This window comes from Diadema antillarum, unplaced genomic scaffold (genome assembly GCF_040938485.1).
Source record: "Diadema antillarum isolate AM-2024a unplaced genomic scaffold, OU_Dant_1.0 seq00000770_RagTag, whole genome shotgun sequence".
Classification (NCBI taxonomy): domain Eukaryota; kingdom Metazoa; phylum Echinodermata; class Echinoidea; order Diadematoida; family Diadematidae; genus Diadema; species Diadema antillarum.
In genome coordinates this window covers 15,468-38,822 of record NW_027271660.1, presented here as the reverse complement: position 1 = coordinate 38,822, position 23,355 = coordinate 15,468, and the positions used below count along the sequence as shown (strand labels likewise).

At 42.0% G+C, this 23,355-nt stretch overlaps 1 protein-coding gene across 1 annotated transcript in view; it reads left to right on the top strand.

Moving 5' to 3' along the window:
• LOC139738869 (kinesin-like protein KIF27) overlaps nt 1-23,355 on the top strand; it is a 41,412-nt gene that overhangs the window by 7,324 nt on the left and 10,733 nt on the right. The window contains exons 10-24 of the mRNA XM_071649500.1: nt 241-285; nt 1,234-1,456; nt 2,742-2,828; nt 3,842-3,967; nt 5,138-5,293; nt 7,365-7,501; nt 10,078-10,166; nt 10,905-11,073; nt 12,144-12,240; nt 17,442-17,609; nt 18,108-18,251; nt 19,146-19,235; nt 21,188-21,328; nt 21,971-22,075; nt 22,950-23,083. Of these exons, the coding sequence (XP_071505601.1) occupies nt 241-285; nt 1,234-1,456; nt 2,742-2,828; nt 3,842-3,967; nt 5,138-5,293; nt 7,365-7,501; nt 10,078-10,166; nt 10,905-11,073; nt 12,144-12,240; nt 17,442-17,609; nt 18,108-18,251; nt 19,146-19,235; nt 21,188-21,328; nt 21,971-22,075; nt 22,950-23,083 (1,911 nt within the window). The remainder of the gene's footprint in view (nt 1-240; nt 286-1,233; nt 1,457-2,741; nt 2,829-3,841; nt 3,968-5,137; nt 5,294-7,364; nt 7,502-10,077; nt 10,167-10,904; nt 11,074-12,143; nt 12,241-17,441; nt 17,610-18,107; nt 18,252-19,145; nt 19,236-21,187; nt 21,329-21,970; nt 22,076-22,949; nt 23,084-23,355) is intronic.

Below are 23,355 nucleotides of genomic sequence, written 5' to 3'. Positions count from 1 at the left end.
GTGGTTTCATAATATTTGAGTTTTTTTTTTTTCTTAACCACTATAAGTATCATCTGGGAAAAAATGGGGAATTAAACATGATTGTATAACAAGTATGTGCAGTAAGGTTTGTTTGAAATGAAGAGTCGGCGATGCGTTTATCTTCATTTTGCTTCACTCAATGAATCAATGGAATATATCAAGGCAAGTGTTGTGATACGAAACTTTGTTGTTGTTTTTTTTTTCTCACTGGTCACAGAGGCCTGACACGCTACGCATTGGTGACCTGGAAGATCAGATTTCAAGGTGAGCTTTTATAGCAACAAAAAAAAAAAGGGGGGGAAGAGATAGATGCAGATAGGAAGAAGCAACATCTAAATATAAGGAGAGAGTTGCAAAAGGTATTCGGACAAAGAACAAATGAGGAGGATATGGGGACAGTGAAAACGAGAAATTCATGCAGTGTGGAATCAGAAATCCTATTAGCTTGAATGTGGTACAACAACATGTATAGTCGAGGTACAAGAAGAGGAATCTGACAATAGTTCTCACTTTTCCAAATTCATGAAATTCTTCCATCGAGATGTTTTCATTGCAACTGGCTGACAAATTGCCCTACACCAATGTGAATAGTTTTGTGACAAATAACAAGTTTAGGACCATCTGCAGCAAATTTATCCCCTTATTCTACAAACATTGTAAGAATTCATTACTGTTTTCCCAATTAAATTCATTCAGTGTATATGTATAGTTGTTGGTTTGCATTCATGGAACTGCAAATTAACTGTTAGCCTGTACTGGCCAAAAGCAACATAGTTTGGGGGTACTTTGTTCAAAATGAAAAAACAACAACAAAGTGTTATCATGATGTGACATAGCCAATATGTGTTTATGTTTTCTAATGTTATCGGCAGAAATAAAAGAAAAAAGAATAGAAATAGTTGTGTGTAGGTAATGCTGCCAAAATGAAATTGTCTCGCCACTGGAATGTTTCATGCTGAACCAGTTTTGGTGAGATTTTGTGTGTGTGTGTCTGTGTGTGTGTGTATGATTTTTGCAAAGGAGAGTATTTGTTTGTTTGTTGTTGTTGTTTTTTTTGTCTCCAAAAATATTTGCATTTTTTAAATTTGTTTTCTTTTTATTATGGTAGTTCATTTCATCAAAGTGAAATTTGCAAAAATTTTCCATGTGTACACTAGTTTCATTATGAAATGATTCTCTTGTCCTCGACTGTATTTTCCTCTTTCCTTCAAGGCTGAGAACTGAGCTTGCCCACTACCACGTCTGCACGGAGGAAGCGTCCAACATCTTCTCCGGCCTCCAGGACAGTGAGCAGCTGACCAGAGCGCAGCAGACCGCCGTCAGCAATTGGCTGGACCTGGCCAATGAGATGAGGGATCAGACGCAGGCCCCGCCCACCGACCTCGGCAAGGAGGGTCAGGAGAGGATTAGGGAGTTGGAAAAAAGGTTGAAACAGGTGGGTGTTTGTCATGCATAATGCCCCAGAGGATTATGCGATGACGAGGGGTGGCTTAGGCAAGTGGGCATGTCCAAGTTGGTAGAGGGTGAAGTTGAGGAGGGGGCTAAGGAAAGTCTGTGTGTCCAAGTCAGTAGAGGGTGAGGAGGTGAGAAGGTGGAGTTGTGGCAGGTGGGTGTGTCCAAGTCAGTAGAGGGTGAGGAGGCGGAGTTGAGGCAGGTGGGTATGTCCAAGTCAGTAGAGGGTGAGGAGGTGGAGTTGAAGCAGGCGGGTGTGTCCAAGTCACTAGAGGGTAAGGAGGCGGAGTTGAGGCAGGTGGGTGTGTCCAAGTCAGTAGAGGGTGAGGAGGTGGAGTTGAGGCAGGTGGGTGTGTCCAAGTCAGTAGAGGGTGAGGAGGTGGAGTTGAGGCAGGTGGGTGTGTCCAAGTCACTAGAGGGTAAGGAGGCGGAGTTGAGGCAGGTGGGTGTGTCCAAGTCAGTAGAGGGTGAGGAGGTGGAGTTGAGGCAGGTGGGTGTGTCCATGTCAGTAGAGAGTGAGGAGGTGGAGCTAAGGCAAGTGGATGTGTCCACTTTAGTAGAAGATTTGAAGATAAGGAGGTGGGGCCAACTCAGTAGAGGGTTAGAAGGTGAGGAGGTTGGGCTACTAAAGTCAAGTGGGTGTGTCAAAGTCAGTAGAGGGTTAGGAGGTGAGGAGGTGGGGCTACGGCAAGTGGGTGCATCCAAGTCAGTGGAGAATTAGAAGATAAGGAGGTGGAGCTAAGGCAAATGAGTGTGTCCAAGTCAGAGGAGGATTAGAAGGTGAGGAGGTGCAGCTGTAATCAGTTGGTTTGTCCAAGTCATTGGAGTCAGTGGAGAGTTAGAAGGTGAAGAGGTGGGGCTTAGACCAATGCCTTTGTCCAATTTTGCTGAGGACTAGAATATGATGTGAATGTGGGGCTAAAACTAGTGGATTTGTCACACTGTAGAAGAGTAAAAAATATGGAGGTATGGCTTAAATCAAATGGTGTGTCTCAGTCTGTAGAGGATTTTAAAATGTGTGGGAGGGTCTGGGGGTATGGAGACTTGAAGGCAGGGCTTAGCCAGGTGATTATGGCATGCTACGTGATAGACTGTAAGATTTCATGAATGGAGAGGCTAAAGCATTTTTGGAACCCACACACCAAATTCATAACCTGCCAAGCTGTGTTATTTGCATTCAGATAATCCACTTTGTATATGGATGATTTATATGATGGTTTCTGTGTCGATATGTATCTGTGTATTTGTTCCTTTTTTGCTTCTTTCAGGCCCTTGCTGACCTTTCCAGTGATGAACAGATTTTTGCCGACAAGCGGAGAGAAAACAGCGACCTCCTGGCAAGGCTCAAAGATGTGGTATGCCGGTTACTTCTTGATTTGAAGGATAGATTGATACATACACCAAATGTAATGTGTGGGACTGAAGGATAGCTGGGTAGTGGCACTGGGAGGTTGTACCTAGTGAATACTAACTGCAGCACTGAAGCTGGTATTTTGTTTCATCTGCAAATAGTAAATGATACCTTAACTGATGTCGGTAGTCGTTTTTGACATGTTCAAAAATTTGGTGAATTCCGGCTTCAGTTGGGCACACTCGTAAGCAGAAGGTCATACTGTAAAAGTGGTTTCTTTCGCGTACAGAAACTTTCGCGGTTTCCATCGGTGCCGACTTTTTTGCGTGTGTTTAAATTCGCGGTCGGTAATGATAGCATTGTAACAAGCGACGAGTTGAAAACATTTTCGCTTGATGTTAAATTCGCGGTTCAACCTCAAAGCGCGAAAATAAAACCGTCGCGAAAGAAACCACTTTTACAGTAGTGAGCACACCCAGGGCAGCCTCTACAGCATGAAATTGGGCTGACTCATATCAACACAGCCAACGGGTTCGATTCAGACAGATCTGAGGTTGCTATTTGCACTAATTCGCAGGAGAAAAATCACACAGTTGGCATTTGGCTTTACTGGTCCTGGGCCCTGTTTCATAAAGTTGTTTGTAAAGTTACGCAAAACTTTACGAACAACTTAGATATGGCAAGCGGAGTGGGTTTTGTAATCGCTGTTAATTTCAATAGCTAAAGCTGAAATTTGCAGATGACAACAATCATTCTGACATGTTAACACACTTGTTTAGTTGAAAGTGTATTTTTGCCACAGTGTAGAAGTATATTGACTTACAGTCTTACTTTGTTAAAACGTAAGGGGAAAAAAAATGGGCACACATACTGGCACTTTTATATAATATATTTCCAGTCGTTTGTGAAGTCAAACATGGGTTATCAGGCTGGTGGGCTTGTAGCACCCTGCATGGTATATGCTAGCGTCTTTTTGCCTTTGTTTAACGCGGAGCCATTACCTGCCTTCCTTGCCAGGAATCTGAGAGGGAGCAGTGTGCCAATGAGCTGGAGATGTCGCTGGACAAGATCCGCAGGCTGGAGGGCGCCCTCGTGGAACAGCAGACCAAGATTGCTGAGCTGCAAACCCAGCTGGGGACCGAGGTACTATAGATGAAATGTTATCGGCTTGTTAAGCGTGTGCTGTGATCATTTTGATTCAGGAGCAAGAAGAATGGATTTGTATGCAAAGAAGGAGTGGGAGTGTGACTTATGAAAATAAGTCTCAGAATAGCTGCAATCCCATTAGCTGCTTGTTTCCTTTTTGCCACGAGCTATTGACTCAAGGGCCACATGAAAGAATTGCCTGCAAACTTATCAAGAGTGGGAGTGTGAATTATGAAAAATTAGTAGCAAAAAAAGCTACTGAATACTGCTTTAATATCCAATAGTGGCGACCAAATGGAATAAAATGGAATCACATGTGGCCTGAGCTTTTGATCCTAGCAGAATCTTCGTCTGAGGCAAAATGAAAAACATATAGGGAAAGCATTCACCTGGTATGAACTAAACACAACAAACATATTCTGACAAGGGCTAGGGACACAGAACAATGAAAACAAAAGGGGTGGCTTAGAAGTGAAAGGCAGGGAGCCAAACAGGTAAAGGAAGGGGGATTATAGAAGCAAGGGGGTGAACAGACAAAAGGCAAAGATGGGCCAGTGATGATCCCAAGGATCAGCTTTGGGATCAGCTGCTTTATGAATACCTTGTGCAAGTATTTATACCAAGAAGTAAAGTGTTTGTCTATTGTATTCAGCCATGCGTCAGTGTTAGTTTTCCTGTAAGTTCATGCGTAGCTGTACATGCTTGACTCCTTCTGGCCTGTGTATGTATTACCATCTGTGGAAATACACTAGAAAGTTTGCCCTTTTTTGAGTGTGTGAATTTAATGAGCAAATTGATGATTTGTCGCGTGAGAATGATAAGGGCGTTAAGTTGCCACTAAACCCATAGTGTTCAAGAGAACTTAACGCCCTTCTCATTCTCAATTCTCAAATCATTCTTGACACATTCTATGTACAGATGAATGAATGATATGGAATGTAACAAAGGGCACATTCTTGCATAGAACATGTCAGAAATGTATTTCTATTTTGATTTATTTATCATATTTATTTATATATATTTCTGTGAGGGTATCTAAACGTAGATTAAACAGTTCAATATGGTAGTATTTGTCAAACACATGCAGTTGTATCTAAATTCCATCTCTGAAAGTAGGTCTGATTGAATGCTATTATGACACTGTTTTGACCCTTCCATACCCCAAAGACTGGTGGAGGGGGCTTTGAGTTACCCCTCTCCGCTGGTAGGAGGGCCATGTCTGTCCCTCCCCACGCCATGAGGACCAAGTCAGTGTCTGGGAGTACTACGGCCAGAGACAGGAGCAAGCCCCAGCCCCGCAGACTGCACACCAGCCCTCCACTGGTGAGTGCATCCCTCATGGAAGGGTCGCCATGGCGATGCTTGATGCAAAGATGCTATCACAAGAGATGCGTGGTAGAAATTCATCTGTTGTTGTTAAGGATAATTCTTAGCTTAACATGGACATGTTATTTATTGTTCATATGCACTTGTTTTTTCTTTTTGCTGATAAAAGATAAGTTATTGTCCCCGCCGAACGAGTTCGAGCAGGGGACTATGAAACGGGCTCCGTACGTGTGTGTGTCCGTGTGTCAGTCCGTGTGTCCGTCCGTGTGTCCGTGTGTGCGTCCGTGTGTGATCAAAATCTTCAATTTGCTACTTCTCTGTCATTTATGAGCCAATTTTGATTCTGTTTGCTTTATATGATAGCACTACAAGGGAGCTTTGAAACTTCTACACAGAATTTCAGTCGTGACCTTTGACCTTGACCTTTGACCTATATTGTACATTTTGCTACAAAATGCTACTCCTTCGCCATTTCTAACCCAATTTCGATTCCGTTTGCTTTATATGATGGCACTAGGTGAGGGCTTCAAAACTTCTACACAGAATTTTGACCTTTGCCTTCTTTGACCTTTGACCTTGATTTTTGACTTATATTGTACATTTTGCTACAAAATGCTACTCCTTCGCCATTTCTAACCCGATTTCGATTCCGTTTGCTTTATGTGATGGCACTAGGTGAGGGCTTCAAAACTTCTACACAGAATTTTGACCTTTGCCTTCTTTGACCTTTGACCTTGATTTTTGACCTATATTGTACATTCTGCTACAAAATGCTACTCCGTCGCCATTTCTAACCCGATTTCGATTCCATTTACTTTATGTGATGGCACTAGGTGAGGGCTTCAAAACTTCTACACAGAATTTTGACCTTTGCCTTCTTTGACCTTTGACCTTGATTTTTGACCTGTATTGTACATTGGCTACCAAATGCTACTCCTTCGCCATTTCTAACCCGATTTCAATTCCGTTTGCTTTATGTGATGGCACTAGGTTAGGGCTTCAAAACTTTACACAGAATTTTGACCTTTGCCTTCTTTGACCTTTGACCTTGATTTTTTACCTGTATTGTACATTGGCTATAAAATGCTACTCCTTCGCCATTTCTAACCCGATTTCGATTCCGTTTGCTTTATGTGATGGCACTAGGTGAGGGCTTCAAAACTTTTACACAGAATTTTGACCTTTGACATCTTTGACCTTTGACCTTGATTTTTTACCTATATTGCACATTTTGCTACAAAATGCTACTTCCGGCGGGGACATATATTACGCACCGTAATGCTTATGTGATGGCACTAGGTGAGGGCTTCAAAACTTTTACACAGAATTTTGACCTTTGACATCTTTGACCTTTGACCTTGATTTTTTACCTATATTGCACATTTTGCTACAAAATGCTACTTCCGGCGGGGACATATATTACGCACCGCGTAATTTCTACTTTTCCTTGTTTTGTCCATATTTTTCTCCCATATAGTTTTCTCCTTAATGTCTTCATCAGGATCTTAGGGCCAGGAGCCAGCTCTCAACCTGTAGTGGTCACCCTTATCCAGTATTAACATTAATTTTTAACATAATTGTCATCATTTACATAGATACTTTGGTCTTTTGCATGTGTATCTATCATTCTTTCCCTGGACACTTTTTTCCTGGAGTGTATTATAATCCTGGTTAATTGCACCAGCAGCCAGCTTCTGATTAAAGGTCAGTAGCATGGCGAATCATAGGTGCCCAATTCATTGTCTGTCAACCAGGATACATTCGAAAACCAAGAATAGGACCAGGCAGCGAATATGAGAATGAAAGCATACGCCCATTCAAAGCAATTTACTCCATTTGAGATTTTTCAACTGTGTATGTACAGAGAGATTAGTGATAAAGCTGTGGACATCTTGTTACGAGAATTCTTGTCATGAGTCTATCTGTACCAAGCCAGCCTTTTACTACTCTGTGAACCCCAACGCCAAAGGATCATTAAGACCATCAACCGCTTCCTGCAGATGAATAAGTCCTGTTTAGGGAATGATGTTGATTTAATTTTTTTGTTTGGTATGTTTGCTTTGGACAGTTTTCCCTGGAGCGTATTGTCCAGGGTTTCCGAGCCAGGAGCCAGCTGTTAATTCGTGAGCTGGAGGATGGAGACGCTGTACTCCAAGAGAGACTGACGGACAGCAGTGAGGCGGAGGACTCTGACCCGGAATCCAGGTGAGTGAGCCGCAAGCATCACTAGCTTTCATTCATTCATTCATCCATTCATTCCTACATTCATTCATTCCTACATTCATTCATTCATTCATTCATTCATTTATTTATTCATTCATCAATCCATCCATCATTAATAAATTCATTCACTCATTCTTTCATTCATGCATGCATTCATTCATTCATTCATCCATTCATTCATTCATTCACTTGTTCATTCATTTGTTCATTCATTCATTCATTCATTCATCCATTCATTCATTCATTCATGTATCCATTCATTCATTCATTCATTCATCCATTCATTCATTCATTCATTTATTCATCCATTGATTCATTCATTCAAGCACATGGCACCAAGTGCCTGGGTGATACCATTTGCTGACTAGTGACAGTCGCCTTGGGCGAACCACGAGGGGTCTGCATCATTTGCCCATTTTCTTGTGTTGGTGGGTAGGGAGAACACTCCACCGGGTTGGCACCCTGGTCTTTGCGATGAATGAATGAATTGGGATCTTTTAAGACCCCGTTTACAGTGCGAGGCTCGGCCGCGGCCAGACCCGCGGCCGAGTCCAGCCTCGCTTCAGTGTAAACGAGCAAAAGGCCAAATGCGAGGCCAAAATTGGCCTCGCATTTGGCCTCGCTCTGGAGGTGGTCTCGGCCTTTTCTCAGTGTAAACGCAAACTGGGCCAAATGCGAGGCCAATTGCGCAGCCAATTTTAGTCTGGCTTCCAAACCCTCTGCCTGTATCTTTCGCTATTCAGGATATTAACCCCCTCAACGTCGAAAACCAGTATAGTTTAAGGTGGTTTTGTCCTGCAAAGGATTCTTTCCTTCGGCAAAGGCCTTTGCCCGAACGGCGACTTCGTCGCCACGGAATTCATTTGGCAAAGGGTCTGAAAACCAGACAATACCAAATTGCATTTGTTTACAAGCAGAGCGCCACTACGACAAAATATTGAAAGGTTTGAATCAAAAGCGCGGCCGAGCCCAGCAGTGTAAACGGACAAAATTGCGAGGCTCGGCCGCGCAATTGAGGCCGGGCTCGGCCGCGACCGAGCCGCGGCCGAGCCCGAACCCCGCACTGTAAACAGGGTCTTAGTGCGTATGAGTTGTGGCTAACTCACACATGGGACCTCCATTTAATGTCCTGTATGTGGGACAAAGTGTTTTTGCCTCACTAAAGGGGGCGGAATACTTACACACAACATTGAATATTGAGACTCGGGAATCAAACCCTGTACTCTTGGATCTGGAGGCAGACATGCTACCGTCTGAGCCATATCACCTTCCTTGCAGTACGTCAAGTTGTGCGTCTCATCATACCCTCCCCTCTGTTAATTCTGTGTGTGCCACAGTGTGTACCCCCAATGTCCAACATTATTCTGAGACTGTGAACGTAGGCAGGCTTTTAGAAAGCATTCTGTTTTTTCAAAGCCGTGTTGTACTTTTTCAGAAATGTTTATGCCAGTCATGTGAAGAGCAAAGTTGTAGAGAAAATTGCAAGCTTTGCTGTGATGTCAATTTTATGACAAATGTATGATTATTCTTCTTTCGAATGGCAAGTACTTGCATTATTGCCCATGTATGGGCGGCATGACTTTTGCACACATAACTGCGATAGAAAATTAGAGTTTGTTCGAAAAAACCTGAGGGAGCACCGCTATCAGTCACCCCACAATGCCAGCTAAAAGGAATGGAGTGGCGAGTGAAGTTTCCATTGTACTGTGGGATTTGGCGATTTATCGATCGTTTTGGGCTGGTTTGTGTGTTTGTGCAATATATTCAGACATAGCATACTGTTTACTGAGTCTGCTCAGTCAGTCAAATTTGTGAACCTGCCACTAAGGAGTAAAGAGGTAGCACTGTGTCCCTCAGATGGGACATTGACTTGAGGTCCTGTGTGTGAGAGAGTCATGGCTCATGCAAAGCAAAGAATATTCTCCAGTCCTTTTGGATTTTACTTTTAAATAATAAGCAGGTGTTTCTCCAGAGAGGTAGCGGTTTCTCATGTACACACGTGCGCGCTCTGCCACAAACAGCACAAGTAACTGGAAGTGTGTGCCATGTTTATCCCAGGGACCCTTCAGAGTCCCCTCAAACCAGAGTCTAGCATAGCTCTCAGAAGTTGTGCTAGACTCATTCTAGGCTGTCACCCCAAATGTTTTGTGCTGTGACCGTTTTGAGTCCCCATCATCTATAGTGAACACGGAACATCTCTCGGAGGTTGTGCCCTGTTTTGGTGGACTCTGAATGGGGATATTAGGCGAGGTCGACTTTACGTTCAAATCTACCTGATTTGGGTATTTCTCTTTGCCCATTGAGATGCGTGTAATGAGCAAGTTATATCCCTGATTGCTCTGAGGAATCTTTCTGATTTTGCTGCATGAAGTGAACACTGACAGCCCTGAATCATTCCCTGAGAAGACCGTGTATGGCCTGTTATTTCCATCTACTAGCAGGCAATTTCATTGGCGATTCCTCACAATAATTTGCAAGTGTGACCTGCAGGATGCAAAATGATGTCTTCTGCTTTCCCCCCTCTCCCCCCCCCCCCCCCCCCCCCCCCCCCCATCCAGAGCTCTCGGCCAAACGTGGAACAAGGAAGAAAAGGGAGGAATCTCATCAGCACGGCAACGGCGGCGGACCCAGATCTTGAACAACAAGAGTAAGTTGAAGACAGAAGCTGCTCAATCTCTATCTTCTAGAAGAGTTTAGCACTGATTGTGTGTTGGTGGTATAGAGTGATTTGACAGTTTTAACATCTTTTCTGGCAAAAATGTGATTTTTTTTTCCCCTTCTTTTTTCACCCTCTCAGTGCTCATGATGTTCATGCTGTTATTCAATATTTCCATGTCATTCTTGGAATTATGAGTTGAGGGAAAGTGCTTCGCTGATATTAATCTGTTTTCATGTCGTGGAAAAGAATGTTTAAGAATACTGAAAAAAAAAAAAATGTTTCCTGTAAGCACTGGTTGAAAGCAAGCGTGAGGAGTAAACGGTTCTTCTTGACATGCTCTATATTTCTCGATTCTTCTCACAAAAAAAAGCATGTGAGACTGTGCTTCTTTACCATGTTTTGGAAAGAAATGCTACATGGTGTTTCTAGTGATGATGCTGTCTGTAAAAACTAGAACAGAAGTACAAGTTTAAAAACACATTGACCTGGTGGTTTAGTTGAATGCATATGTGGGCGTATGGCGCAAGTTTCATACAGACGCCTATGCTATCGATTCTTCTGTAGTACTTATGCTTAGAACCATTGCCACCTCTGGGTCTACGCATCTTTAAGACAAGCATGGCCTAGACCAGCTAAAGTAATGATGTAAAATAACTGCATGACCGACAGAGAAATTGTTGAATCAGCCTATGTAATCTGCCTTCAAATCCTTTCTTTGGCCATTAGACTTTGGCTCGACGATCACGAAAGGTAGAGCGCCCTCTATTGAGGAGGCAGGGTCAGAAGGGGTCGACCTGAGGTCGAGCCTGACGACGGGCCAGGAGCGAGTGAGGGCGTCCCAGCTGCACATGCAGGAATCGCAGCAGAAGCTTCGGGATCTCACGCTGAACATCAGGTGAGTCTCTGCAGATTAGCTCTTTCTGTGCAGGGGACTTTGGACAATGTACTCAGTGCTATCATATTTACATGTACTGTGGCCATTGGCAATCGGGCATACAAAGGCCCGAATTCACGAAGGTGGTACAAATGAAACCATGGTTTAAACCATGGACAAAAACCATGGAGCGCCAAGTGTCGCATTTAATATTTAATTACGAAATCAGTCATTTCGTCGATGAAATGAATATTTTGTAATGAAATGACAACATTTTGTAACTAAATGAACATTTCGTCAACGAAATGACCAATTTCGTAACGAAAGATTCCGTGGGACACTTGGCGCTCCATGGTTTTTGTCCATGGTTTAAACCATTGTTTCATTTGTACCACCTTTGTGAATTCGGGCCATAGAGTTAATTGACCCTCAAAGAGATTATGTATGAGTAGGCACCAATTTCAAATATTTTAAAGTGAGTCCATCATGAGAGCAAAATAAAACCTGTCCAGTTATACTTCACTTGTCACGAACAAGAAATAGTCTAGAAATTATGGTTAGAAATTTCCCTCATCTTTTTATATTTTTCTTTGTGTTTTTTTTTAACCAGCTTTAATCACAAATATCTCATATTAAAGGGAAAGTATAGTTTCGTTTGAGATAGGGCTGCAGGATTCCAATTTTTTTTAATGAGGATCTGTTGAGGTAATCAGAAACCTCTTGTAAAATATGAAGGAGCATTTGATTCTAAGAGGAATTCAAAGTTTATTTGATAACAATTGGTTTTGAAATGGCTGAAATATCCCAAAACAGAGTGATCCTAGTAAAAGATGGGATTCATCTTTTATTAGGATCATTGCTTTCTATTACCTTGTTTTTGGATGTCTCGGCCATTTCAAATCCGATTTTTGTGACATAAACTTTGAATTCATCTGAAAATGATATTAAGGTCGGTACTATTTTGTAAGTGGTTTCTTGACATCTTGAAGAAAGTTAAAAGCCCAATCCTCATCTTCACCAATACTATACCATCCCTTTAGTCACAAATATCTCAAATTAGCACACGATGAAACTCTTTTTTTTTTTTCCAGACTGAAGGAAGAACTGATCAGAGAGTTGGTGCAAACTGGGAAGGACTCGGAGGCAGCCAACAAGAAGTACTCAGAGAAGATCAAGCACCTGGAAAAGGTTTGTTTTGGAGCAAGTCAGATGAGTCTTGATAAGATATGAGAAAGTTTGCTATGATTTGAGGTTCGTAACTTGTTATTTTTCGATATAGTTGATATGGAGTTCTTATTATTATTATCATTATTATTATTATTTATTCGGCATTTGTAAAACAATACAAGTGATAACAGAGAAACAGAATAAACAAACAAACACGAGAAAACAAAGTGTCAGGCTTTCCCTGTTGAGCTTCCCGAAGGAGCCGGGTTGGAAAAAAGCAATCAAAATCACTGTGACCCTTGGGCCTCTCCAACCAACTTAAGGAAGCACATCAGGGAGTTGTTGAACATAAAAGAAAAGAAATAATACAATTTTGAATTAAGAGTGTACACCAGATGGATTTTTTTTCTTCACACAAGCTAAAAATATCATTGTGGCAAATGGGTATTCATTCCACCCTCCCGTAAAAAAAGAAAACAATCCATTATACAAAAAAGTGTTATCAGAGTACATCTCAACAACAACAAATATCCCCTCTTACTGCACTACAGTGTATGAAGCCAGCAAGTATCATCAACATACCCCAAACCATCTTCGATACACAGTAAATATAAAAATAATTTCAAAACTCTAACTTCATCATTACCCTGAAACTACATAACCCAGCACTTTCTTTAAAATTTCTTTGTGTGGTATTACATACACCACTGTGCAATAGACATTATATATCAGATGCCAAAATTCATAAATAATATCAAATAATGTGAGGCATGAATTAAGGCATGAACATAAAAAAAAAAACTATAAAATTACTAATCACTTAATGTTATATATGTCTTACACAAAAAATCTGAAACCCAGAGACCAAGATATAACTGGGTCGCAAACAAAACTGAATATCAATCAATATTCTGTGTTTTATAGCAACCAAGAGCAATCATGATAGAAAAACAGCAAAAAAACAAAAACAAAAATCACAATTATCAGGTAAAATCAATCGTGTACTCCTTTAGACATGTCCTGCATCTTCCAGGGATTGAAATCAGCTGAGTTACAATATACTGATGACACAGAAACCTGAAAAAAGTCGGTAAAATCCTCTCCAAATGAGAGCAGAAATCAGGGCACCAGGGCACCCGACCTAAGATAACACACCCATACAGTTAACTTGACACATTTGTGTATTTCAAACAAAGTCAAAGTCATACACATGTACATCGTATGTATATTATACCTGTGGTTATCAATATACACCTACTACATTAAAATGAACCTCTCAGTTGTTGAAGGAAAGATGAGAGAGAATCAATAACTGCCGAGTCCCTTACTGAGTCAGGTAATTTGTTCCAGAGTCTGGGAAACCTACGGGTGGGGGACAGGAAGAGTAGCTGGGTTCTGGACGGGTGGTGAGTGAATGTAAGAAGGTATGGGTGCCGGGTATTTATCTGAACAGTGTTGGATATAGCTTCACATTTAATAACCCCTGAAAGGCATTTTATGGTGAACGCGCACAGAGCATAATCCCTTCTGAACTGTAACGATGACCAATGGAGCAAGCGAAGGCGCTCATCGTAGAACATCTCACACCTCCTTTGAGGGAGTGCGGCTCTGGTCGCTGTCCGTTGAACTTGCTCTAGTTTATGCTCCTGGGCTGCAGTGTTGGGGTGCCATGCTGGTATGCCATATTCCAGAATTGGGAGTACCAGGGACCGGTAGAGACAAAATATCGCCTGTGTGGAGGCCCCACGTGCGATGCAGCGAATAAAACCCAGTAGCCGATTGGCACAGGCTACAACAGCGTCCACGTGCAAGTTCCAACGGAGATCGGACGATATGATCACTCCAAGGTACTTGTAGGATGGTACATGGGCTAGCGGGTCATTGTTAAGGATGTAGACTGGGTATTGATCCGGTATCCGCTTCCGGGTGATGTGCATCACCTTGGTTTTCGCGGTGTTAAGTGACATTTGCTTTGACGTGCACCATTCGTGAATTTTGTCAAGGTCTGATTGTAACACTGCTTGGTCATGTGAGGATCGTATTATTCTGTAGACGATGATGTCATCAGCAAAGAGAACTGTGGTGGACTTTATGGAGTGAGCCACATTGTTGTGTAGTTAAAGAGACATGGTCCGATCACACTTCCTTGCGGTACCCCAGAAGAGGCTCTAGTCCAAGAGGAGAATGCGCCCTGGTACATCACACGTTGGTCTCGCAGAACAAGGAAAGATTTGAGCCATTTCCAAACCATTCCGCGAATGCTGTAATCCTTGGCAACTGTATCGAGCAAAGCAGAATGTGACATTTTGTCAAATGCTTTTGACATGTCACAGAACACAGCATCGATCCGGGGAGCTTTAGGTTTGTCGAGGGTACAAGACCAATCATGAAGGACATTGGTTAGTTGGGTAACGCAACTTCTTCCTCTAATGAAGCCATGTTGGTGACAATTCCACATGCCATATGAATCCATGTGTGATTGAATAGCTGATGTTACTATTCGTTCAAGGGTTTTACAAAGCACAGAAGTTCGTGCAACGGGTCTGTAGTTAGTGAGCAACTCTCTATCACCCTGTTTGTATATGGGAGTAATGTTTGCCTTTTTCCACATGTTTGGTACAACCCCTGTATGAAGAGATGAATTGAATAGGGCACACAAGGGATACACAATCTCATAAGCAGTTTCCTTGATGATTTTAGGGTGAATTCCATCTGGCCCTGGGGGTTTATTTGCTGGAAGAGAGAGCAACATTGGAATAATCTCACCTACAGAAACGGACAACTGACTCAGTTCAGGGACTAGGCATGAGCTGTCTAGAGATTCATCTGGGATAAGTTGTGCAGGGTTGAACACAGAACTAAAGTAATCATTAAAAGCTTGCGATATACTGTCAGGATTATTGAGAGTAGTACCATCATGAACAAACACACGAGGAGCAGATGATTGCTTACATGATCTAACATAGCTCCAGAACCTACGCCTGTTGTCGTTAGACATAAACATATTGTCTACATAGAACCAGTATGCTTGTCTACATTGTTTCTTGACATCATTTCGTACCTTGCAATATGTTTCCCAATCAGTTTTCAAGCCTGACCTGCGAGCTCTCTTAAATAACACATGCTTTTTATGAACAAGTTTTCTCAGCTCTTTGGTAATCCAAGGGGAAAATTTCGACTTTCGTTTGGATACTCTGGGAATAGAGTCATTTACAGCTGCATTGAGTAAGTCTGTGAAGATCTCTGCTGATGAGTTTGGGTCATTGGAATCCATAAATGCAGACCAAGGAATAAGCTGGATTAGCCTTCGCAAGTGGTTAAAGTCTCCTCGCTGAAACTGCAAAAATGATCTCACTAGACTGTTTCGAAGGAGTGAATGTGAAGAGCGAAGATGGATGGATACTGCATGATGATCGGATGAGACAGGTGACGGTGAGATGTTGACGGAGGAGACGTAGTGCCGGCAGTTTGTGAAGACAAGGTCAATCGTTGAACCAGTTGTAGGCATGTTGGCTTCTGAAGGCCTTGTGGGAACAGACACCAACTGAGCCAGTCCATGCTGTGAAGTGATTTCCTCCAGGTAGGCATGATGGTTTGTTCGGTGTGCACCTGGAGACATGTCTATGTTGAAATCCCCAACCAGGAGGCATCCATCGAATAGATTGACATCCACTGATTCAAGGGAGTTTGCCACTTTCTCCCAATATGACACAGGAGAAGAAGGTGGTTGGTAAAGCACGCCAACCACCCAGTTAGCTTTAGCGAGTTTCACAGACAGCCACATCAATTCAAGATCATCCGTTTCGTGTCGATGTAATCTGCTGGGTGATAAATCAGGGTCAACGGCGGCCAGAACACCTCCACCACGGCCCTTTGGACGATCTTTGCGGAAGACAGCATGCAACAAGCCAAGAGAGGGGTCTGGTTCATCTCTGGTGAGCCATGTCTCTGTGATGAACAACATGCTAGGTGTATGATTGGCAAGAGAGAGCTGAAGATCCTGCCATTTGTTGCGAATGCTCCGAGCATTGAAAAGAAGACATGACAGTGGGGCATGGTTATGCCTATGGTTGACAGAAGAGGACCGGTTCTGGTAACATGATCCACCGGGAGTTGTCAAGGGCCCTGGATTAGGGCTTATGTCACCAGATTGAAGGATACTGGCCTTGAAGGTTGCACATGAGTTTGAATAGTAGTGTATACACTTTCCGCCATATTTGAAGTGGACTGTACAGTACGTCGGTGTAGCAGTTATAGGGGAGCATACCAAGTACCAAGGAGAGCTTTGTTCACGTTCAGATAGGCATAGTGTAGTGAGGCCTATGAATAGAGCCAATCTAATCATCTCCATTGTAAATACTCACAGAAGCTGTTAAGCACAAAGGGGAGGAGGTTCATTGATGTCCAGGGGTATTCAAGGATGAGTGAACACATTCAGGCCATGCTCTGTGTGTCATGGCTACCAAGGCAAGTCATATATGAAGAGTCACAGCAAAATCAGAATCACGGTTATCTGGTGAAATCAATCAAAATCCTCCATAAGACAAGTCTTGCAGCTTCCAGAGATTGAAATCAGTCGAGTAACAATATTCTGGTGACACACAGATCTGAAAAAAAGTTGGTAAAATCCACCCCAAGTGAGAGCAGAAATCAAAAGCACCCAGCCTGACTCAACAAGTTGATATACTTTTTTTTTTTTTTTTAAGAATTGCTTCCTCTGCTTCCTCCTCCAGTATGATATCCTTTTCATTTACACAAATACCATGTTTTCTTATTGCCAACTTTGAGAAAATGAATTGTTTTTCTATCCTTTTCATTGTTGCCTATCTCTTCCACAATTTTATATTTTTGTTTTTTTCATGGTGTCATCTATTTATCTTCATGGTGGCTTCTTTCCCCAATTCCTTTTCCATGTATTTGTTTTTCTCTCAAACTTGTCTCTGTTGTCTTTAACTTCTATCTTCACCTGTTTTCAATTCTTAAATTGATATCCTTCTCCTCCTCTTCTTTTTGGTCTTCTGTTCTTCCTCATCATCTTCTGTTGCTTCTTCTTTTTCTTTCCTTCTTCATTTCCTTCTTCGTCTTGTTCTGTTGCTTATTCCTCTTCTTGTTTTCATTCTTCATTTTCTGCTCTTTGCGCTATTCCCCATTTCTTTTGGTGCATCATTTTTTCCTTTCCGTATTCATCCTCTCCTATTATGTTCTTCCTCCCATCATCGCAGGATGTGAAGAAGGCACGTGAGGACCTGACTGAAGCCAGGAGACACCTGCATGACCTGGGGTCAAAGGGTGAAATGGAGGTCAAGGAGAAAGGTCGGCTGCAGGTCGAATATCAGAAGAAGATGGAGAAAGCCCACACCAAGGTCAAGGAACTTATGAAGAAGCAGCAGGTAGGTCAACAGACTTTCCTTCTCAATTCTATTCCTTGGGGGTGTTTCATCAATTTAGTCAGCGCTGACGAGTTGTCAGTCAATGACAATTTCAGCAAAATCCTTGGTTTTGATTTGTGCATAGCTGAGATGCTCTGGTCACTGATTGTTTCTATGGTGATTGTTAGAGACTGACAATTTGTCAGCACTGACTAACTTGATGAAACACCCCCCTGAACTCAGTGTGTAACACGGAAGAAACTACCAGATACATGAATGCAGTGCAATTTATACTCTCTCCATCGCTTACATGAACTGTAAACACCACGTGTATTGGGAATAATACTGTAAGTACATCATGTATCTACTATCTCCATGGCAATGGGTGGAATTGTTACCCTATTGTTTATATGATCCAAGATATCATGAGTGTAAGAGTGTAACACTGCCCATAGTTTTAAGCAGATACTCTCAAGGCAAAGTATACATGTGAACTAACTGTTTGACTGTGTTTCGCAGGAATCTGAGCGGATCCTCAAGATGCAGTCCCAGCGAGAGAAGAAGATAGAGGACCTGGAGATCGCTGTGGGTCGGATGAAACAACACCAGGAGCTGCTACAAGTTAGGCTGAGGGAGGAAGGGGAGAGGAAATTAAAACTAGAGGTGAGTCTCAAAACACCCTTGCCTCTGAATGGATCATTCTTCTGCCAGTTGTTTGCTTTGCTGTATAAGTATGGATGACACCAGACTGTTCCATGTTACAGCAGGGGTGCGGTAATGTTGTTTTGCAGCTGAATGGTTGAATATGTTTTACTGTTCCAAATTTTCATCGTTTCATGTGAAGGAAATGAAACACTTGATAAGATGGATATATCTTTTGTCAGCAGAAGTGATCAGTACACTCAACACTAGATGAAAATTTACGCATTCTTTTCATGTATCTATTTAAATGTTTAGAACAAACAAACTTTGTGTGGAAAATGTATGGCATCCAATAATAATGTACTTTCCATGGTAACATCTGAAAACATTTTGTCATTTATCATGTCATAAGTCATGTCATAAGTGAAACTTACAGTGATTTTTCAGGTCAGTTCATTAGGTCAACATATGTGACAGCCATATACAGTAGAACTGCTGTGTGACATTTTTGAGGGTGTAGGGCTGCTTGGGCTTTGTTTGACCATAGGGAAGCATGCTAGAGTGCTTTCTTCAGCTGTTAGCACAGATAAATGGAAGCTAATTGTCAATGTAAAGAGATTACCTAATCCTCTTTAATCCCTATTGTGACATCATGGCCTTTCTGTTTAAAAGATCAGGTCACATTAAAAGATCAGGTCACAGAGTCTACAACTCTGTCCACTTTAGATTGATTATTGAATGCTGACAGAAAAAGCGTGGCAAGTTAACTTGTTGCTTCCGAGATTACTCAATTTCCCATTGCTTCAAAACAGGGGGCACCCGGATCTCGTAGTGTAAGTACCAGGGCACACAAAGGTTTATCGAAAAGTAGTTTTGAAATGAAAAACGATCTCTCCAAATCCTTCTCTGCCTCAGAGGGACTTACAGAGAGACCAACAAAAAATCAAGGACCTGGAGCTTCGCAACGAACAGCAGCAGAAGATTCTCAAGCGCAAGACGGAGGAGGTAAGGAAGAGATTAAACTTGAAGAGTTTAAAATTGCTTGTTTTAACTCTTTATGTGCCATGATGTAAACCACCAGTGTGCCATATCATTCTGAGACTGCAACGTAGTCATGCTTTTTGAATACGTTTTGTTCTTCAAATCTATGTAACTTTTATGGATTTTTGTTACCTGGGACATGTAAGAGGCAAAGCTGAACACAAAATGCCAAGCTTTGCTTTGATGTAAATTGTATGACAAATATGATGTGATTGATTTTTTTTCAAATGACCAGTAGCTACATAATTGTAGAGACATGACTTTTGCACACAAAACAGTGATAAAAGCAGAGAATTTACTTGCAAATCCAGTACAAAACACCCCTAGATAGTCAATCCCCACATAAAATGCAAGCTACATGTGACAGGAATGGAATTGCGAGAGATGATTTCAATGTACTGTGGCATTTGCCGATTTATTGATCGGTTTGGGTGGGTTTGTGCGTTTGAGCAGAATATGCAAAGTTGGCATGCCATCGACTGAGTTGGTCGTGCGAAAGTGGCACATAAAGAGGTAAAAGAGGCAAAACCGATGTTGATTGCTATAAGGAGGTAGCACCGCTATTGATCAATGATGATGGAAGTGGTGTGGGAATTGCAAAATAATGTCTAGATTTTCTGGTACGAAGGACAAAATGTGAAGATTAATTGGTAAAAATTTGAGTGTATGTGTAAGATTTTAGAAAATGTGGAGTGCATACTGTGATATTTTTATGTGGTGCTATAGTAATTTCCACATTGGTGCGTATGATACTCGTAAGGCTTTTTTATGCATGCACGTAGAGACATGCCAAATCCTAATGTGACATTTGTAAGCATTTATGGAATGCATACTATAGATATGGGTAATTGTGACTACCAGTGAAGGGAGAGCTAGCGGGCTGTTACAGATTTGTTCACTTTCTGCCTTTAATTGCCAAGCTTTTGACTTTTTTCATGGGTCTTCTTCAGGTCTTGAAATACTAAATATCAAATAGCAAGCATTTTCAAGCCACTGAATTTGAACAAAATTATAGTGAAACAAGCACAGCAGTATAGCATACAGTGTATATCGACATAAACACTCTAACAACATGTAAACCTGTTTTGTGTTTGAGGTTCGCTCCCATCTTCTGTGCGTGTGTATGAAGTGTATTGGTGTCTCTGTGTGTCACACTCACTGTATGAGGTTCACAGACATTGTGCTCCTGCGACAATTGCTCTCATGAAATATCTGCAAGCTATTAAAAGCCAAACATAAAACCTACCCACAACCTGCATAACCCCTAACCCTAATCCTCATCCTCACATCTAGCTAAACCTGAAACCCTGTCACAACCCTAACCCTAACCCTAAGTCCTTAGAGAAAATAAGACCGGAGCAGTTGTTGCAGGAGCAAATGGTGTATCGCCATGAATGCAAGTTATGCATTCTGCCATGCTTCACAGTACACTGTGTCTTTGCCAACTTGACAGGTGTGTGTGTGTGTGTGTGTGTGTGCACGCGCGCTTACCCATGGTGGAAAACAAGGACATACACACAAACTTTACATTTAAACCAAGGACACAGCAAACCGAGGACGTCCTCGCTTCGCAGACCATTCCAGACGGTCTGCTTTTGCATTAAGTGGCACATGTTTGTAGGTCCATGATTAGCATTACTGTAACAAGTCCTCGGTTGTATAGTAATATATGAATATGTCCTCGTTTGACAAGAGTCCTACTTACGCACAGGTCCTCTGTTATGTGGTGAAATTCTTGTGCGTAAAACATGTCCTTGATTTCCACCATAGATGCGTATGTGTGTGTGTGTGTGTGTGTGTGTGTGTGTGTGTGTGTGTGTGTGTGTGTGTATTGGTGCCTTCTGTGGTTTACACTCACTTTATGAATGCGTCCCTGTCACACTTCACCATCCATTGTGTCTTTACCAACTTGACAGGTGGCTGCTGCCCAGCGTAAGCTGCGTCTAGGTGTGACCCACAGTGAGGAGCAGGAGAAGCTGGAGGAGCAGCGAAAATGGCTGGACACCGAGGTTGAGAAGGTCCTCCAGCGGAAGAAGAAGATGAAAGAACTGGAAGATGTGAGATGGAGAGCTTCTTGACCTTTGACCCTTCTGTTCTGGAGGGGAGGGGGAACTATACAGCTTGTACACAAAAGCTTGAAATTTTCAGTGTTTTTTTTTCTCCCCCAAATGCAATTATGTCCCAGTCTCAGATCCTAATATATCTGACTGATCACTATATTGAATTATTCAGCTTTTAATAGCATTATGATTTACTCTTTTAGAGTACAGGAATTTAATTTATCTCAGGAAATAATTTACATGTACATTTTGAGATTTTTTTTTTTTTTTTTTAAGAGTTTAAAAATTCAAAATTTTACTGATTTGCGGTCACTCGAGTCATGGTTCACTACTGCAAGGCTTCAATGGGCTGGTCACATGATGGAAAGCAAAGAAATCTTGAACAAAAAATATCCCTGGATAAAGACGGAACATGATTTGAGTGCATATGCTGTCAAAACTGGGGCAAGTTTGTCCCCCGAGCTATCCCATAATGCATCTAAATCCTTGCATCCCCACTTGGCACCAAGGTACTGGCGATACCGAGAATTGAATTTATGTCATAAAAACAATTTAGAATTAAAGTTTCAATACTTTGGTCACTTTGCTGAAAGTTGTCGTAAATTAATGAATGGTTTATTTTTCCCCCTTTCTTTATAGGAGTTGAGGAAGAGGGAGGCGATCCTGTCCAAGAAGGAGGTGATGGTGAGAGAGAGAGGCGAGCTGGAGATGAAGAAACTGCGGTCCAGTCAGTCCCTGTCAAGAGTGAGTTGTCGATTTAACCCCCTCACCGCTGCTGCCTCAAAAGGCCATTGACATTGTGTAGGAACAGGTTGTCTGTGGGAATGCAAAGCTTGAAGCCAAAATGTAGTTCTTTGAAGGGCTTGAGTACAAATACGCTTTCCATCGTTCGGAATTTGCTTCCAATATCCTGAAAGGGGCTACCAAGAAATTTACCTGACTGACTTGATTTGCCAGGATGATGAGTTGTTTTAGGGTGTTTGTAGATCAGAAATGTAGAATAGTTTCAATTACAGTTCACAACTTTTATTTCAGAAGAGCCCTCCCTGTTAACCCAGCATGAAGGAGTTTTAGATTTGCGGTGCGGACGTTTGAGACGACTCTTGAGCTGGATGTTCTGCCCTCTCCCTGCATCATGCTGAAAAGTAGCTTTAGATTACTCTGGGATGCAACCTATAAAATATGAAATGGCGTCCCCATATGATCAAGTCATCAAGTAGCTCTCTACGTCTTGAATTGAGCGGACGTAAAAATAGGCTAGAATGCGTAGTGAAAACTCAGATGACACAAGCTATAGATAGATCAACTTTGATACGCAATTTTGCGCATGAGCAGAACTAAAGCTCCCTACTGTTTGAAGGTAGAACGTATCGTGATGATCACGCCAACCAATAAATTGTTGCTAAAAGGACCAAAGACCAAGAGATGGTGTATTTCCTTTCATATTGCATTTCATTTCAACATTTTTTGGTTTATGAAAATAAGCAAAATATCATATAAATCTTAGTACTGAGCACCTTGGCTGTTAAAGTTTGTGACACATACTATAATGTAGTAGATTAACACCAAGTGGATTTAACACCTTCAGTGTAGTGTATCCCTCGCTCTCTTTCCCCAGGACATGACCGGCATTTCGTCCAAGCTGGAAGCGGTCGAGAGACGGCTGGAGGAGAAGGGTCAGTCGCTGAGGGTCAGTCTGGACAGCGAGCGACCGGTCATCGGACAAGAGATTGAGAGCCTGCAGGCAGAGAAGTAAGATTCTTTGTTTGTTTGTTTGTTTGTTTGTTTGTTTGTTTTTTTTTTTCATTTCCATCTGAGGAGATGTCTGGATAGCCCATATTCAGCTATGCTAAGCTGATCTTCTGTGGGGTCCAGTTGGATGTGAGGGGGGACCACTTCACCAGGTTAAACACCCTGCTCTTTGCGATGAATAAATGAAGCAGGATATTTTACGTGCAGGAGTTCTGACTCACTCATACACGGGACCTCAATTTCTCAATCCAGACTCGGGTTCGAACTCGGGT